The sequence below is a fragment of the Lithobates pipiens genome, unplaced genomic scaffold (genome assembly GCF_037356315.1).
Source record: "Lithobates pipiens isolate NorthernLeopardFrog02 unplaced genomic scaffold, aLitPip1_a1.2 Scaffold_18, whole genome shotgun sequence".
NCBI classification, from domain to species: Eukaryota; Metazoa; Chordata; class Amphibia; order Anura; family Ranidae; genus Lithobates; species Lithobates pipiens.
In genome coordinates, this window is record NW_027507758.1 from 483,523,880 (window position 1) to 483,541,144 (window position 17,265).

At 44.5% G+C, this 17,265-nt stretch overlaps 2 protein-coding genes across 3 annotated transcripts in view; one reads left to right on the forward strand and one right to left on the reverse strand.

Moving 5' to 3' along the window:
- PPP1R7 (protein phosphatase 1 regulatory subunit 7) overlaps positions 1-10,650 on the reverse strand; it is a 36,967-nt gene extending 26,317 nt beyond the window's left edge. Inside the window, exons 1-2 of the mRNA XM_077488449.1 lie at positions 10,493-10,650; positions 8,713-8,811 (exon numbers count right to left, since the gene is read on the reverse strand). Coding sequence (XP_077344575.1) covers positions 8,713-8,811; positions 10,493-10,529 — 136 coding nt within the window. The 5' untranslated portion in view covers positions 10,530-10,650. The remainder of the gene's footprint in view (positions 1-8,712; positions 8,812-10,492) is intronic.
- PASK (PAS domain containing serine/threonine kinase) overlaps positions 10,649-17,265 on the forward strand; it is a 74,638-nt gene continuing 68,021 nt past the window's right edge. Inside the window, exon 1 of one of the 2 annotated variants that reach the window (XM_077488448.1) lies at positions 10,649-10,754. The gene's annotated coding sequence lies outside the window, so the exon portion shown is untranslated. Of the gene's footprint in view, positions 10,755-11,453; positions 11,576-17,265 lie in introns of those variants that run through there. The other variant, XM_077488446.1, reaches the window with a different exon arrangement.

Sequence of the window (17,265 nt, forward strand, 5' to 3'; positions counted from 1 at the left end):
TAGGCATCCTCAGGTCTATGGATGCCATGAAACAGTTTAGAGTCAGGAGACTCTTTACTGAGAAAATAGTATCCACTCTGAATTTCTTGTACCTGATCGATTTTTTTTAGCATTTTCAAATTCAGAATTAATCTGAATTTGCCCCACGGCTTTTTTACAAGAAATATGTGCGAATAGCACCCCCGGGGGGGTGGGAGAGTGACATATATGATAACCCTTTGCTGGAGCAATTCCTGTAGGATTGCAGTCATGGCCACTGATTTCTCTAGGTCCTGGGGAGCCTGAGTAACAAAAAAAACCGAACAGGTGGGGGTTGAGAGAATTCCAGTCTGTAACCCTCTCATTGTTTTGAGGATAAACGGACTGGTTGTTATCGACTTCCACTGTGGAAAGAAAGCCTGTAGCCTTGCTCCCACAGCTGGAAGACACTGGCTCTTTGTGGTCGGGGCGCGGAAGAATACCCCTGACTTACCCCTCCCTCTCTGAGGTCTCCAGGTGTGTGTGTGTGTGTGTGATAGATATAGAATATATATTATCTCCTTAGTGTCTGGGGTTTTTCGAAAAGCACGAAAATTCTTGCTAACCTGAGGATTGACCTTTTTCTTATCGGCCGTTCTGTCAAGTATGGCTTCTAGGTCCGGGCCAAAAACCAAGTCTCCTTCAAAACGGCAGCTTTCAGAAGAACCGGCAGGGTATCCAGCAGATCTTTCCGGGAGGTTTCTGCCTCGATATGGATTTTTAACTGTTCCAGTTTTCTGGATACCACTGTTGATGCCATCGCTGGTTTTAAAATTGCTAAGGTTGAATCCCGAGCTTTCCTTAAGAGGGAATCAACCCTCTTGTCCATGGCATCCTTTAAGATGCCCATGTCCTCAAACGCTAGGTCTGTATTCCTAGAAACCTGAGAGAACGTTGCGTCAAGATTAGGTTTTTTGTTCCAGACCTGAGAGCTATCCTCTTCAAAAGTAAATCTGCGTCTGAGGGATCTGGAAAAGAAAGGAGCCCTCTCTGGGTCCTTCCATTCTCTTAATAGTTTCCGAAAGAACTTGTGCACCGGAAACACCCTGTGTTTCACCTCGCTCATACCCTGAAACATCCTATCGTGTAATAATTGGGCCTTATCCTCTGTGATGTTTAGAGTTGTGTGGATAGTTTTCAGAAGATCATCCACTTCCTCTAAGGATAATTTGTACCAAGAAGAAGAAGAAGTAAGTGTCTTTTATCCCAATAGGACCGAAAGGGTTAAAAAAAAAAAAAAAATAAAAAAAAAAAAAAAAGTGTCCGCCAATTCTTTCCTAAAGGAATTTAATATGCATAATTGCATGGACAATGGTAGGCAGTAGTTTGTTAAAGAGGAAGTAAACCCTAAGGCCGCGTACACACGGGCGGACTGTTCGCCCAACTTAGTCCGCTGAACAGTGTTTCAGCGGACAATCCGCTCGTGTGTGGGCTTCAGCGGACTGTTTCAGCGGACAGTCTGACGAACAAAGTCTTACGGAATTTCCGTAAGACAGTCCGTTCAAACTTGGTTTTGTCCGTCCAAAACTTGGTTTCAGCGGACAGTCCGCTCGTGTGTAGGCAAGTTGGACGGACTAAGTATGGCGCATGCTCAGAAAGGGTTTACACGGCCGAAGGTTGCATTGCAGTGTATAGGACGTCGTTTTTCTAGTCCCGTCGTACGTGCTGTACACGTCATCACGCACGCTTTCAGCGGACTGTCTGCTCATCGTGTGTGGTCAAGTCCGTTCATGCTAATTTTGAACGGACTGTTTGTCGGATTGTCTGACGAACTTAGTTGGGCAAACAGTCCGCCCGTGTGTACGCGGCCTAATGGGTTTACTTCGTCTACCTGCAAAGGTAAAGCATAATGGGCTACTATGCATCGCATAGTAGCCCATTATGTGTCACTTAACTGACACAGGAGGCAGCAATGTCACCGCTGTAGTACGGAGCATCCATCTTCCGGGTATCGCTGCTCCGGAGCAGTGATGACATCACTCCCGCGCATGCGCACGGGAGCCGCCACTAATGGCATATCGCCGTTAGCAGCGGCATACTGCTAACTGCGATTGCGCGCCGCTGTCTACAGCGCATGCGCCGTAGACAGTGGTGACTGTCTTTTAGTAAATATCTCCTAAACCGAGATATTTCTTGGACCTACAGGTAAGCCTTAATCTAGGCTTACCTGTAGGTCAAAAGTGGTTTGCAAGGGTTTACAACCACTTTAAAAAGCACATGTATCCAGTCCATTAGTGTACATATTACGGCAACAACAGTATACAACAATGGTGTTCTACTCTCAAATAGGAGATCAAATCAAGGTAAAGCCTGAAAACTCATCTTTTTAGGAAGACCTATTCCACTCTCCCTAAACCTGTACTTTACCCCTAAATCATCAAAAAATGCCACAGGGTATGCATTGGCCTCAGGGTATGACTACAAGGAGGCTTTGAGGTCTGTTCACACTAATTGCCCCCTCCCTTCTATAGTTGTGTACCTGCAGGTTGAATAACCCTATTGGTATGTGCATGCTTCCCCTCCGTGCCATCTATTAAATCATAGATTGTTCCATCGTCTTTTTAACCGCTTAGGCTATAGTTATTTTTTATTGATGGTGAGCAGCTTTTGGCATTGAGCTGCTCTATCAGCCCATTTGTTTGTTTGTTTATATAATGCTTGTTGATATTTATGTACTTGACCATTAGACCCCATTCACACAGGGGCAACACGACTTACAGCGCCACTTTTGGAAGCAACTTGGACACGACTTGGGTATGAATAACAGCGCGACTTGGGGCGACTTACAACACGACTTTAGGTCACCCCTGGCCAGACGACTTTGGCCAATCAGAGAATAGTTCTCAAGGGGGAACTCCACACCAACTCAGCCTGGCCGGTCAGGAAAGGGGGTGGGGATGAGCAAGTACCCCCCCCCCTGAACCGTACCAGGCCGCATGCCCTCAACATGGGGGGTGGGTGCTTTGGTGAAGGGGCGCCCCTGCGCCTACCCCCCAAAGCACCTTACCCGTGTTGATGAGGACAAGGGCCTCTTCCTGACAACCTTGGCCGTTGGTCTGTGGGCTTATAGGAATACGGGAGCCCCCTTTAATAAGGGGGCCCCCAGATCCCGGCCCCCCACCCTATGTGAATGAGTATGGGGTACAACGTACCCCTACCCATTTACCTGGGGGGAAAAAAAAAAAAACCCACACACAGGGTTTTTAAAGTAATTTATCAGCTCCGGGGGTCTTCTTCCAGCTCTTTTACTAATGGAGGAGCCCGGTCTCCTCCGTCCTTCTTCCCTCTTCTCCCAATGTTGACACAACGCTCTCTTCCGCTGTAATGGCTTGTGCAACGTACGCAGCGACTTGTATATTAGGTATGGGGAGTGGTCACCGGGTGATGTCACCCGGTGACCCCGCCCCTTATGATGTCACAGTCCCAGCATGCCCCAGGACTTGATGTCATAAGGGAAGGGAAAAGACTCCTCCGCTAGTAATAGAGCTGGAAGAAGATAGCGGGAGACGATGTCGGAGAGCGGGAGAAGAGGCCGAACAGAGCGGAGAAGTCGGAAGAAGACCCCTGAAGCTGTTTAATAAATTACTTTGAAAACCTGTTGTGTTTTTTTAATTGACACTTTTTTCCCCCAGGTGAATGGGTAGGGGTATGATGTACCCCTTACTCATTCACATAGGGTGGGGGGCCGGGATCTGGGGGCCCCCGGATTCCGATAAGCCCCCCGCAGACCCCAACAACCAACCGCTAGGGTTGTCAGGAAGAGGCCCTTGTCCTCATCAACATGGCGACAAGGTGCTTTGGGGTGGGGGGCCCCAGGGCACCCCCTTCCCCAAAGCACCCACCCCCCATGTTGAGAGCATGCGGCCTGGTACGGTTCAGGAGGGGGGTGGTGCTCGTTCGTCCCCACCCCCTTTCCTGACCGGGCTGCGTGCTCGGATAAGGGTCTGGTATGGATTTTGCCCATGCCGGTTTTTTATTTAAAATTTGGCGTGGAGTTCCCCCTCGCGAGCTGATTATTCTGTGAGAGAGGCGACATTGTTGCTTCAATATAGATGGAGATCTGACTTGGAGGCGACTTCCATTGAAATTAATGGGTACAAGTCGCCTAGACAGTAATTTCCACTGCTGGTTTTTCGATGGACCCAGAAGACTTCCTGGTAACTTTGGCAGTGAATTTTGGGGGCATGTCCTTTTCAGCAGTCCTACAGTGGCCCTGACCCATGGCTTTACATCCACTGCAATGTTTTCTTGGCTTTGCCAATTATTGGAAGTTTATTCGTAACTTATCTCTGCTCAAACCCCTTGACCGATATGACCAGAAAGGACATTAACCCACCGAATGGGTCTCCAGATTCCATTAAAGCCTTTGAGAGTCTCAAAGCTGCCTTTGTGTTTCTGCTCCTGTGTTGGCATATCCTGATCCCATTTTATCCTTGAGGTTGATGCATCTGAGACTGGAGCTGGTGCTCTTCAACATCCTACATCCAAGAGCACTATGCATCCTTGTGGCTACTTTTCCAAGAAATTGGCACCTGCGGGGTGCAATTATGAGATTGGGGACAGAGTTGTTAGGGATCATTTTAGCCCTTAATGAATGGAGGCATCTCCTCGAAGGTACCACTGTGCCAGTTCTCATTCTGAGTGACCATAAGGATCTCACATTCTTGTCTGAGTCTAAACTTCTCTCTCCCAGAAGGGTGCGATGGGCTCTTACTTGTCAAGCTTCAATGATATAGTCTTGTTCTTACCTGGTACCAAGAACGTAAGGGCTATTGCATTGCCATGACAGTTTTCCTCAGTTTCCAAGATCGAGTCGGTTCCCGAGATACCTCCTAATCGTATTCTGGCTACGGTTCGTACCAGTCTCACTTCACCTTTTGGGTGACAGAATTCTTAGATCGCTTAGATCCATTCTCCTTCTGAGAAACCTTGTGACCGCTGTTTTTTACCCGAGAGAGTATTCGCACCGCTGTACTCCAGACTTACCATTCTCCCAAGGCTGCTGGCCACCCAGGGAAGAATCAACTAATTTGGGCTATTTCCCAACAATTCTGGTGGCCTAGTCTCTGCGCTGATGTAGCCACCTGTTCCGTGTGTGCCATGAGTAAGACAACACGACATCTTCCATACCCAATGGAGAGAGGCCTTGGACCAACCTGTCTATGGATTTTATTGTGCAGTTACCCAACTCCCAGGGCAACACAGTTATCCTTATGGCGTTTGACCAGTTCTCGGAAACGTCACATTGCATGCCACTTAAAAAGCTGTCCACATCCAAAGAACTGGCATCCATTTTTGCTCAGATCTTTAGATTACACAGGCCAGTGGTCATCAACTCTGTCCTCGGGGCCCACTAACAGGCCAGGTTTTATGTATTACCTTGGGGAGATGCAGACTGGAATGCTGCAATTACTGAGCAGCAAATGATATCACCTGTGATGCATTTCAGTTATCTTGCAAACCTGGCCTGTTAATGGGCCCTGAAAACAGGGTTGATGACCACTGACAGTGGCTACCCAGGGTTAATGTCTCAGACAGAGGTGGTCAGTTTGTATCCAGGTTTTGGCGAGACTTTTGTGCACAGTTGGGAATTCAGCTTTCCTTCTCTTCTGTGTATCATCCGCAGGCCAAAGGGGGGGTCGCAGAACGAGCCAACCAGCCCTTGGAGCAGTTACATTGCTATATTTCTGACCACCATAACAACTTGTCAGACCTCTTACCTTGGTCAGAGTTTGCTCGCAATAGTGCCATTAATACCACTTCCCGATTTGCCATAAACTGAGCCAATTATGGGATTCAACCACCCATGTTGCCTGACTCATTTGTTCCTCAGAGCATTCCAGCGTTAGAGGAGCATCTCCGTAGTCTTCGTTACACTTGTGTACAGGTCCAAGAGTCCTTGCGACGTGCCAATGATAGGTACAGACTCCATGCTGACTGCAGAGGCCTACCTGCTCCTTCCTACCAAGTTGGGGAGAAGGTCTGGCTGTCATTTGGCAACCTCTGACTCAGCTTTTCCTCATTAAAATTGGCACCATGGTTTATTGGGCCTTTCTATATCCCCCACAGGTTTAAGTACTATGAGACATTGCAAGACCCCGACAATCACAGGCATGACTCCTAGAGCCAGAGGCATGATGGGATTTGTAGTGTCACCACAGCTGGAGGGCCGAGGTTGCCTACTCCCCGCTTTAGACCTTCCTTCTAATATGCGTACCTCTAATGTATTCCAAGTCTCTTTATTAAAACCTTTGGTGTTTAACCGCTTAAGCACCTCGGTGCCACATCCAACCATGAGGAGTATGAAATATAATCCATCATCGACTCCTGTAGATTCCATGAGCGCATACAGTAGCTGGTTCAGTGGAAACGGTACAGTCCGAAATATCGCTCTTGGGTCTTATCCTTGGACGTACATGCCCCTGTCTTTCTCTGTGCTTTCCATAGACATTTTCCCCTCAAACCTGATGGTCCTCCGATGTTGAGGGGTCGTTGAGGAGGGGGTACTGTCAGGGCTGGACTCAGCTCTCCCTTCTCAGAGCTAAGCTGTCATTTAATTGCCAATGCTCTTCATTCCACAGTGACTCCCCTGATGATCATATACTGCTGGCCATTTAAGCTCCTTGCATAAGATCTCCTGTGCCTTCGCCTTGATCAACATATCCAGATACTTTCTGCTGTGTTTTCCTGTTAAAGACTTGCCTAGCTGACTTCCCTTCTGGGTTCTGATCCCGTTTGCTGCCTCTGATCTCTGGATTTCTGTTTTACTGGCTTGTTCTGACTACCTGCTCTGGTTACTGAAGAAGAGCTATGCTTAGACTATGATTGTACCATTTTATTAAAGTGTGCTTTTTACTGTACTTCTGTCTCAGTCTGTTTCATGGTTCCTGACAGTTACCAAGAAGTCAAGCAGTGATGTCAGCACAGCCCAGAGTAGAATATATATATATATATATATATATATATATATATATATATATATGGGAAGACCTTCGCGCTACTAAGTGGAAGACAAAATAGGGTATATAGATACCTCTAAAAATATATCAATAAAAGCAAATAAACACTGGTAAATAATAACAAAGTGCACGTGCAAAAAAAAAAAAATGCAAAAAATGCAGCAAGACGAGATAGTGAACACAAACTACCAAATAACGTGAAATACAAAATGAAGTCCTGCGCAAAAAATGCCAAAATAATTCAGTCCAGAAATAGCTAAGTGCAAAAAGCCATGTGAAAAAAATATATATATAAATATTCAATAGTGTAACAAAATAGTCCATATATTCATAAACACCAATGATGAGAACTGGATGGACAAACGGTGATAAACAATCCCAGGGGAAAGGGCTCACAGAACTCTCACCTTAAGAAAGGAAATTCAGGCTCATCACAAATTCTGCAAATTTCTCACTTCATTCCTCATATTCAGTAATCAGAAGGATCCTTTTACTGTGCCAGATAGAAGATCATTTCTATATCCAGCCACTAGAGGGCCATAATAGCTCATGTATAATAATGACGACCCAAACGTGATGATTCGTGATGGATAGCTCAAAAAAAGAAGAGGAGGGGGGGAAGAGAGAAACAGAGGAGGCACCAATGGTGTAGTATATAGCGAATCAAATAATCAATTTATTGGTAAAATCGGACTCTCACATTATATAAGAACAAACAAAGCAAGAGAAGTTAAAATGGTGGCATGGCGTCTTCCGCCAGTCCTACTGTACTTCCGGTACGTCCTACGGCCACTCCCTACGCGTTACGTCATACCACGTGACTTCTTCATTGGGATCCCAATGAAGAAGTCACGTGGTATGACGTAACGCGTAGGGAGTGGCCGTAAGATGTACCGGAAGTACAGTAGGACTGGCGGAAGACGCCATGCCACCATTTTAACTTCTCTTGCTTTGTTTGTTCTTATATAATGTGAGAGTCCGATTTTACCAATAAATTGATTATTTGATTCGCTATATACTACACCATTGGTGCCTCCTCTGTTTCTCTCTTCCCCCCCCTCCTCTTCTTTTTTTGAGCTATCCATCACGAATCATCACGTTTGGGTCGTCATTATTATACATGAGCTATTATGGCCCTCTAGTGGCTGGATATAGAAATGATCTTCTATCTGGCACAGTAAAAGGATCCTTCTGATTACTGAATATGAGGAATGAAGTGAGAAATTTGCAGAATTTGTGATGAGCCTGAATTTCCTTTCTTAAGGTGAGAGTTCTGTGAGCCCTTTCCCCTGGGATTGTTTATCACCGTTTGTCCATCCAGTTCTCATCATTGGTGTTTATGAATATATGGACTATTTTGTTACACTATTGAATATTTATATATATATTTTTTTTTCACATGGCTTTTTGCACTTAGCTATTTCTGGACAGAGTTATTTTGGCATTTTTTGCGCAGGACTTCATTTTGTATTTCACAGCCCAGAGTAAGTTATGGGGTGAAGTGATGTATGAGCAAGGGTTTTGTATTACCACAGCTATGCAGGAGGTAGAAGAGGAGGTAGACCGCTCTGGTTGTCACACTGCACCCTTTTTCTGGGTATATGTGAGCAAATTCATTGTTTTTTTTTCCCCTGCTTTGATTCATTCAAAGTTTTTTTTCTAAATTAAGTTTTAGAGAATATTTAGATCTAGACCATCTCCCCCCCTAGATTTATCAGGTAGCAAAACATTTCACCTGCTCCCTCTTCGCCATTCTGCACTTCACTATCTTGAACAGCGTGCTTCTCCTTTAGGTCATCATCTGCAGATTCATCAGACTCTCTACGTTTATCCACTATATAAATTACAAAAGAAGAAAAAAAAAAAAAGAAGAAGAAAAATATGTTAAAACAGAAAACGTAACATAGAATGACAGCTATTACCCTCTTCATACTATAGTATACCAAACCAGAACAGTATTTCCCCATTTCTACATGTAAAATGAAAGAAACCTGTATGCAGTCAATTGATGAGCTTTTCAGATCACAATGGTCTCAGGTTGGCATAGAAAGGAATATATTTTGATTTTATCAGATCACATGCTATTGGTTAAAATTTCCTCTGATGGGGAGAATAAGTCCATTTAAAATGTTTTTCTGCCAAGATTTCTATAAATCTTCCTTCATACCCAGTCTATCTTGAATTGAGGTTGTTTAAATCCTTAAATTCTCGCATCTTCTCCTTTATTTGAGCTTCAAAGACACCTAGGCTCTCCTTCACAACCCAATTTCTGAGTGTGGTCTTACCATGGCTGAACTACAATTCTATGCAGCTCCTGACATCACCAAAGAGCGGCACATAACATTCAATATATGCAATGCTTGAAAGTACTGCCAGAAAACCGTAGACCTAAGAAAGGTCAGAGGGTGTGGAAATATTTGGCTGGGGATATGCTATAGAACAGGGATATGCAATTAGCGGACCTCCAGCTGTTGCAGAACTACAAGTCCCATGAGGCATAGCAAGACTCTGACAGCCACAAACATGTCACCCAAAGGTAGAGGCATGATGTGACTTGTAGTTTTGCAAAAGCTGGAGGTCCACTAATTGCATATCCCTGCTATAGAAGAAAACAAACACAAAACTGGGAACATATTACATAAGATTGGCATCAATGTTCCCACTGCAGACGTTTGAGGGCCACACATCATATAAACAAGGGCTGCAGGTTGAGCACCAGCGCCTTCAATTCTTCGATATTCCCATAGGCTCACCTTAGCCATTGTCCACATTTAAAGAGAAGGTCCTTTAAAGTGTACCTGTCCTCTACACACAAGTATTTATTATATTGTTGGAGGAAGCAAAAAAAACTCCAGTCCTTCAACGAGAGAGTGTGGTCTCTTCATTACGGATCTACAACACTATATTGGGCTTTCCAATAATATAGATGAATGAACAGATGGATGGATCACATTCATGGGTGCTCAACCTGTAAAACTACAAGTCCCATCATGCCTCTGGCTTTGGGAGACATGCTTGTAACTTTCAGTCTTGCAATGCTTCATGGGACTTGTAGTTCCACAACAACTGGAGCGTCACAGGTTGAGCACACCTGCCAGATCATAATGATCTCAGGTAGACAAGAGGAACACATTTCAATCTTCGTAGTGTTGGCAGCAGCCAACCAGAAGTCAGCTTTCATTTCTGTGCACACAGTAAGCTGACACCCGATAGGTTGCTCTAGGTGACAGCCTCAGTGCTGTACGTCCATCCTTACTGGGTCCCCCTGGAGGTCCGTTTCAGATTTGCCAGTGTCCTGCATTGTAATGTGGAACTACAATTTCCAGCATGTCCAGGGGAGACACCCGTTGCCTGTTATCACACCTAGCAGGGAATGGTGGGGCTTCTAGTTCTACACTATCTCTAAAGCCACACACTGCACCAGACAAGTCCCAGCCCTCCTTTAACACAGCCCGCCCAAATTTCCTGCTTCTCCCCCAATCTACGGCCGTCCGGCCTCGCTTCCTCCACCGTACCTTCCATGTCTTGCACCTCTCCCCCGCCATACGCCATTGTATTGCTGGTCTCCTAGTTCCGGTAGCCTAAAGCTCCACCAATCATAAGCCGCCGCACCACAGCCAATAGAAGAAACTGCTGCGGAGGTCTTGTACGCATGCGCGAGCCGACTGCATGCCGGGAATTGTAGTGTTCTAATGACAAAGTGAGTGGAGTCGACTGCATAGACAACCTGTGGGCACCTATGGGGAAGACAGAAGGATTCCTTTACATTGGAGTCCAGTAAGTGTGGCTGGGAAGGATTTTCACCACAGCCCGGTGTTTCATCAGATTAGGCGACCCGTCAGAATGTGTAACGGAATTGTTGTTTAGTAGTCGCCATTTTTCTACACCCCGCACTCCTCTACAGTAAGGCTATAACGGGGGAAGCGGACATCTTGTTACACCCATCGAAGTTTTGCATTTTACACTTATTTTTAACAGTAAACTAAGTTTATATAGTGAAATACATTACTTAGAACTCCGTCTGAATGTTTAGATGTTTAATTTTAAAAGCAGCGAACTTTTGTCAGATTAGCAAACCTGAGATCAGCAGGCTTGCCACTGCTTTTAAAATTAAACATATAACCAGTCAGACGGAGTTCTAACTACTGTATTTCACTATATATACACTCACTGTACTGTTAAAAATAAGTGTAAAATGCAAAACTCAGGTGGGTGTAACAACATGTCCGCTTTCTCCCTTCCCACCGTATCCGAGGTGTAGAAAGAAGTGGCGATGGAACGTCACTTCCGTTACACATTGTGACAGGTCGCCGAATCTGACAAAACACTGGCAGTAGGCTGGGTCTCCTACAATGAAGGGCTGGCCTCTGTAAACAAATGTCGTGCTCGCGTCCCTAGCAACCACTGGCCCGCTCTTTTCTGATACCGTGGGGGGCGTGTCTCTCCGCCTGGCAACATTTTCCACTCACTCATTGGCCGAAGGACCCACCGGTCATCTGACAGCCACACCTGATTGGGCGGCACGTTCAAACCTGGCAGTTCCGCCTTTTCCGCCACACAGCGCGCTGCCTGTCTGTGGGAAGGATGACATAAGAGGTGTGAGTAATGCTGTGTGCGGGCTGTTGATGTACGGAGGGTGGGCAGTACCTGTCACTTGTACGGGGGGAGGGGGGTGTTCTGTAGTCCGCCGTAGGGGAGGTCGGCCCACCTAACTGGCCTTGTTTACATCGCACAGTGCCCTGTGGTGGGGGAGCTCTTTGTGTGAGATCATACAGGAGGATCGCAACTTCTGGCTGATGGACAGTCATTGTGATGAGCTCTGATAGTTGTCAGCTGTGCACAGGCACTAGAGATGTGGCTCTGGAAATAGTGAGATAAATCCATGACACAATACATTCTCTAGTTTGACATTTCTCTGTATTCACAGTAGTTGTCTGTAGACACTCCTCCCTGCTTTGTAGTCTGCCAGAGTAGTTTAGTGGTGCTGTGATTACATTGGAGGATGGTGTGCTCCTTCAAGGGGGTGTTGTGTATTCCACGCATTGTTGTCAGTTAGTGACACTGCAGAGAAGATCGACCTTCTATTCTGATAATACCAGTGTCTGGGGAAAATATGACAGCTGTATGTCAAATATATGTTTGAACCCTTTTAAATGAATGTATTATTAAAGCGGTAGTAAACTGCAGTTGATATATATATATAAAACAAGCAAGGCAATGTCATAATGTAATGTGCTAGTATGCATCACATACTAGCACATTATGAACGACTTGCCTTAGAATGAAGCCCTCCAGGACCACACTGACAGGGCATCAATCTTCCCCTGGTCTCCCTTCCTGGTTCGTGTCCTCTAGCTACATGCGCGTGAGCTGCCGTTTACAGCACAGGCACTGTATGCTAGACCTTCAGAGTGCATGCACCGGTGACATCGCCGGCTACATGCACTATGAATATCTCCTAAACTGTCCATTTTAGGAGATCTTCACAGTACGTACAGGTAAGTCTTATTATATGACCTTTCTGGTTATTCAGAGGTCCACAGATTAAGGTTAGTGGCCTGTACCTACGATGGTGGAAGCACAGATAAGAATGTACTCTAGTTATTTTCGACTTGAGCACTCTCATCACCATTCAGGAGTTTTCTCTTGACTGCTGGTGTCTTCATCCTTTTGCATTTTTTTCATATCTGGACTCTATGCATTTTATAGCAGTTGGCCATTATCTTTATGCATTTTTAGTTAAATTTTTAGCGCTGCACTATTTTGTATTTCAAGTCCTATTCTAGTTTTGCCTGTATGTACAAGTGGTAGAACAGCATTTACTACCACTTTAAAGTAGACATTAAAGCTCAAAAATTAAAGACATTGAAGCTTGTTTGGCTGTACTTCTGTGGATTACAGGAGTGCAGTTTGTTCTACACTCCTGTGACCCATTTTTAGCTGACAACAGGCTGAAGTCACGAGCCAGTCCTGGCTGGGGAAAGATCACGACCATATTGTCGGGATCCACCCAGAAGCCTGGACCAGCAACTCCACAGCCCAGCGCTCCAGTGAGCTTGGGGGGAGCAGAGAGAGCGAGCCAGTGACTGACAGTGTTTGATCGCTCAGTCTTAAGGGCTGTACACACAATACGAAAATCGCAAGTAAAATTTCGTCCGACGAACAATGTGCCGATTTTCGGATTGTTAGCATGGTGCTTTCGACAGCTGGTTCCGTTTTTTTTCGTCCGACAAAAGCTGGATGTGCAGACTATAAAACTTTTGTCGTACGTGAACACAACATCCATTTTTTGTTTAATTATTACGGTTTGCGTACGAAACAAATCATAAGAGCAAGACTACCCGTGCTCAGAAGTGAAAAAATACATACAAAACTATTCAACACGTTACGTCACTTTTGAACGTGTATTCTGTCGTACGAGAATTTTCGTATTGTGAGTAACCTCTTCACTTTCAACATGATGACACTATCATACAACACAAAATGGACAAACATTTGTTTGAAAATCTGATTGTGTGTACAAGACTTTAGAGCCAGCAGGGGTTAGATGCAGTAGTAGTTCAATTCTGTATCCACCTAGATAAGTATTGATTTCTTTAAAAAAAAAAAACCCTAAACTTCTCTTTTAAATTGGAACTTTACCCATAACAACTTGATAAAAAAAAAAATGTTCTCATACATTCCACATTAATAATGATGCTACCATAATTAGTGTGTGCTGTAAATTGCCTCTGGCATTGCTCCTTTTTCTTCTTGCTGGAGGCTGCCATTTTTCTGAAGCTCAGAGCCCCAGCAGTAAATCATAAAGCCGAACTAAACCCATCAATTTAACTGTTTAAAAAAACAGTTTAATTCCTAGAATGCTGCGATTGCCAACTGTCACATTTGCTTGTGTCCTCAACCAAACTGTCAAACCATCAAATTGTTGGTGTCATAACTGTTCACATGTGCAGCTCCATGGCAGTTGCAGATCAAACAGAAGCATTTTCCTTGGCTGTAAGTGTAAAGGTTTAATTCTGCTTTAAGGCTGTCAGCAGATCAACCTCTACAAACTCGTCGGTGCCTAAAAATAGTATTGCTGGATTTTAAACAGTATTGTTAAAGCGGAACCTTACCCATAACAACTTGATAAAAAATAATGTTCTTTAGCAAGGACCATACATTTCACATTAATAATGATGCTACCAAAGTGTGTGCTGTAAATTGCCTCCAGCATTGCTCCTGTTTCTTTTTGTCGGAGACTGCCATTTTGCTGAAGCCCAGAGTGCCTGAACAGCTGTGAGGCTGGGTTCACATATATGCGAATTGGATGCAGGATTCCTTGGCTGTAAACAGACTAGGAGGGTTTAATTCCGCTTTAAAGCTGTCAGCAGATTGGTCTCTACTAAATCAGCAGTGCATAAAAATAGAGGGAAACGGAGCATGTGCAGAGCATGGTGAGACCGCGTATTACTAGATTTTAACCACCTCAATACAGGGCACTTCCTGCCCAGGCTATTTTTCAGCTTTCAGTGCTGTCACACTTTGAATGACAATTACATGGTCATGCTACACTGTAACCATGTGAAATTGTTATCATTTTCTTTACACAAATAGAGCTTTCTTTTTGGTGGCATTTAATCACTCCTGGGTTGTTGGTTTTTTTTGTTTGTTTTTTTTTTTTTTAGGAAAAAATAAAAGACCAAAAATTTTGAAGAAAAAATTAATTTGTTCTTAGTTTCTGTCAGTAAATTTTGTAAATAAGTCATTTTTCTTCTTCACTGATGGGCGCTGATTAGGTGGCACTGATGAGGAGGCACGAATATGCTGCACTGATAGGTGGCACTGATGGGCAGCATGGATAGGTGGCACTGGGCATTGATGGCCAGCACTGACTGGCATCACTGATGGGCACTGATTGCTGGCATTTGTGGGCACAGATTGGGGGCAATTGTGGGCACTGGTTGGCACTGATTGCTGGCAGTGGTGGGCAATCATTGCTGGCACTAATTGAATCGCTCCAGAGTCCCGCATCTGTGTCCATTCACACAGAATGCAGGACTCGGCACTGCGTCATTGTATTTGATTGACGGCAGCGGAAGCCAATGGCTGCTCTGCTATCGATCTATCCAATTGGGTCGCGAGACACCAGTTACAGATGGCGTGCTCGTTCCCGGACGGAGGATAACAGCATCCAGGTAAGTAAAATGGGGGGCTGCACCATTAAAAAGGGTTTTTCATCTTAATGCATAGAATACGTTAAGGTGAAAGACCGTAAGGCAGGGCTCGACAAAACCCGGGCGCCAGGTCGCATTGGCGACTAGAAATAGGGACCTCGCGCCTGGGGCAGCACAGCTGGGGATATCATGTCTCTGTGGACCCCCCCCAGCGTGATCGCGTCGGGCCGTTCCGCCGGCGGCCGAAAATTTAGGCCGCGGCTTTGAGGCCTTCTGCGGTCCTATGATTCCTTATGGAATCTGGCGCCCTCTTGTGGTCGCCGTTGGTATGACAAACCAGCAATGCTAATGACTGTTTTATATTACCTGCCTCTTCTTCCCTTTATTTAGAACCCCCTAAACATTATATATATTTTTTATTCTAACACCCTAGAGAATAAAATGGTGGTTGTTGCAATACTGTCTGTCACACCGTATTTGTGCAGCGGACTTACAAGCGCACTTTTGTTGGGAAAAATAATTTAGTTAATAAAAAAAAATAAGACAACAGTAAAGTTAGCCCAATTATTTTTTATATTGTGAAAGATAATGTTACGCCGAGTAAATTGATACCCAACATGTCATGCTTCAAAATTGCACCCGCTCATGGAATGGCGACAAACTTTTACCCTTTAAAATCTCCATAGGCGAAGTTTAAAAAAAGTCTACAGGTTGCACGTTTTGAGTTACAGAGGAGGTCTGGGGCTAGAATTATTGCTCTCGCTCTACCGATCACGGCGCTACCTCCTATGTGTGGTTCGAACACCGATTTTATATGCGGGCAGGACAGGGCGCGTTTAAAAATTATTATTTTTTCTGCTTATTTTAACTTTTTTTTTTTTTCCACTGTTCTTTTAAAAAAAATGTTGTGTCACTTTTATTCTTATTACAAGGAATGTAAAAATCCCTTGTAATAGAAAAAGCATGACAGGTCCTCTTAAATATGAGATCTGGGGTCAGAGAGACCTCGGATCTCATATTTACACTAAAATGCAATTGGAAAAAAAAATTGTCATTTGAAAAAAAAAAAAAAAATGTCCCTCTAAGAGCTATGGGCAATGACTTGGAGACGGGGGGGGGGGGGGGGAGGGGGGGGGCGACGGCGCTGCTATCTTCCCCTCACTCGTCTCCATGTCAGGCCCGGGACAGGTCCGGATCGCCGTCACGGACCTGGCTCCTTACTTTTTAAGCTGGCTCCTAGATTCCAAGCAAATTTGTCAACCCCTGCCGTAAGGGTTTACAACCACTTTAACTTCCTGTTGTGTCTTTGGGAGAGGAAATGAAGGGAAATCTCCCTAATGGGAAACAGACAAAAAAGAAAAGCAAAAAAAAAAAAACTGACAGGTGTTAACCCTTTCCCACTCATACAGAATAACTGGCTATACACACACCCTTTAATCAGCCAATAGGGAAACCTTTATTGGGGAAATCAGATTACGAAGGGGGGTGATCGAACACTTAGGAGTGATCTAAGATACCCCGCTTCATCAATAGAATGTTTTATTGGCAAGTATATTTGCTATATTCCTAACTTGTACAGTTGTGTGTATGTAGAAGAGTGGCACATGGCTACTGTCCTTTCTATCCATACATAACACATTTGAGGCAGGTTAGCGTGCTGCTAGTATAATCTTTGGTATTCCTCCTGTATTGTACCTTCCTCTGATTTCTGCATGGATACAGAGAGGTCTGTTAACAACAGCATGACACATAACCCGATGACAGCCGTGAATACACGTGACTGGGATGCTGTTATCCTGAACATCACACTTGGCTCATCAATTTGACTGTGTAGGAAGATACAGCAAAGCTTTAATACTGCCGTTTCCATCACTTCCTATAAGTTCATTTCAAAAATGGACTTGTTTTTGTGCATTTACTTATTAGTGGAAGAGTTCTTACAACACATTTCAGGAGGCACATTTACAGTCTTATCTTATGCTGTTTAATTACTTACAGTTGTAGCAAGTTTTAGCAGCCTATAGATATGAGAGTGCAAAGAGAAGATCAGAGCTTGAAATGGCCATTCTAGAAATCAGGGGTCTCCAAACTTGGACCTGTGAGCCACATCTAGCTTGTTATGGGATTTTATA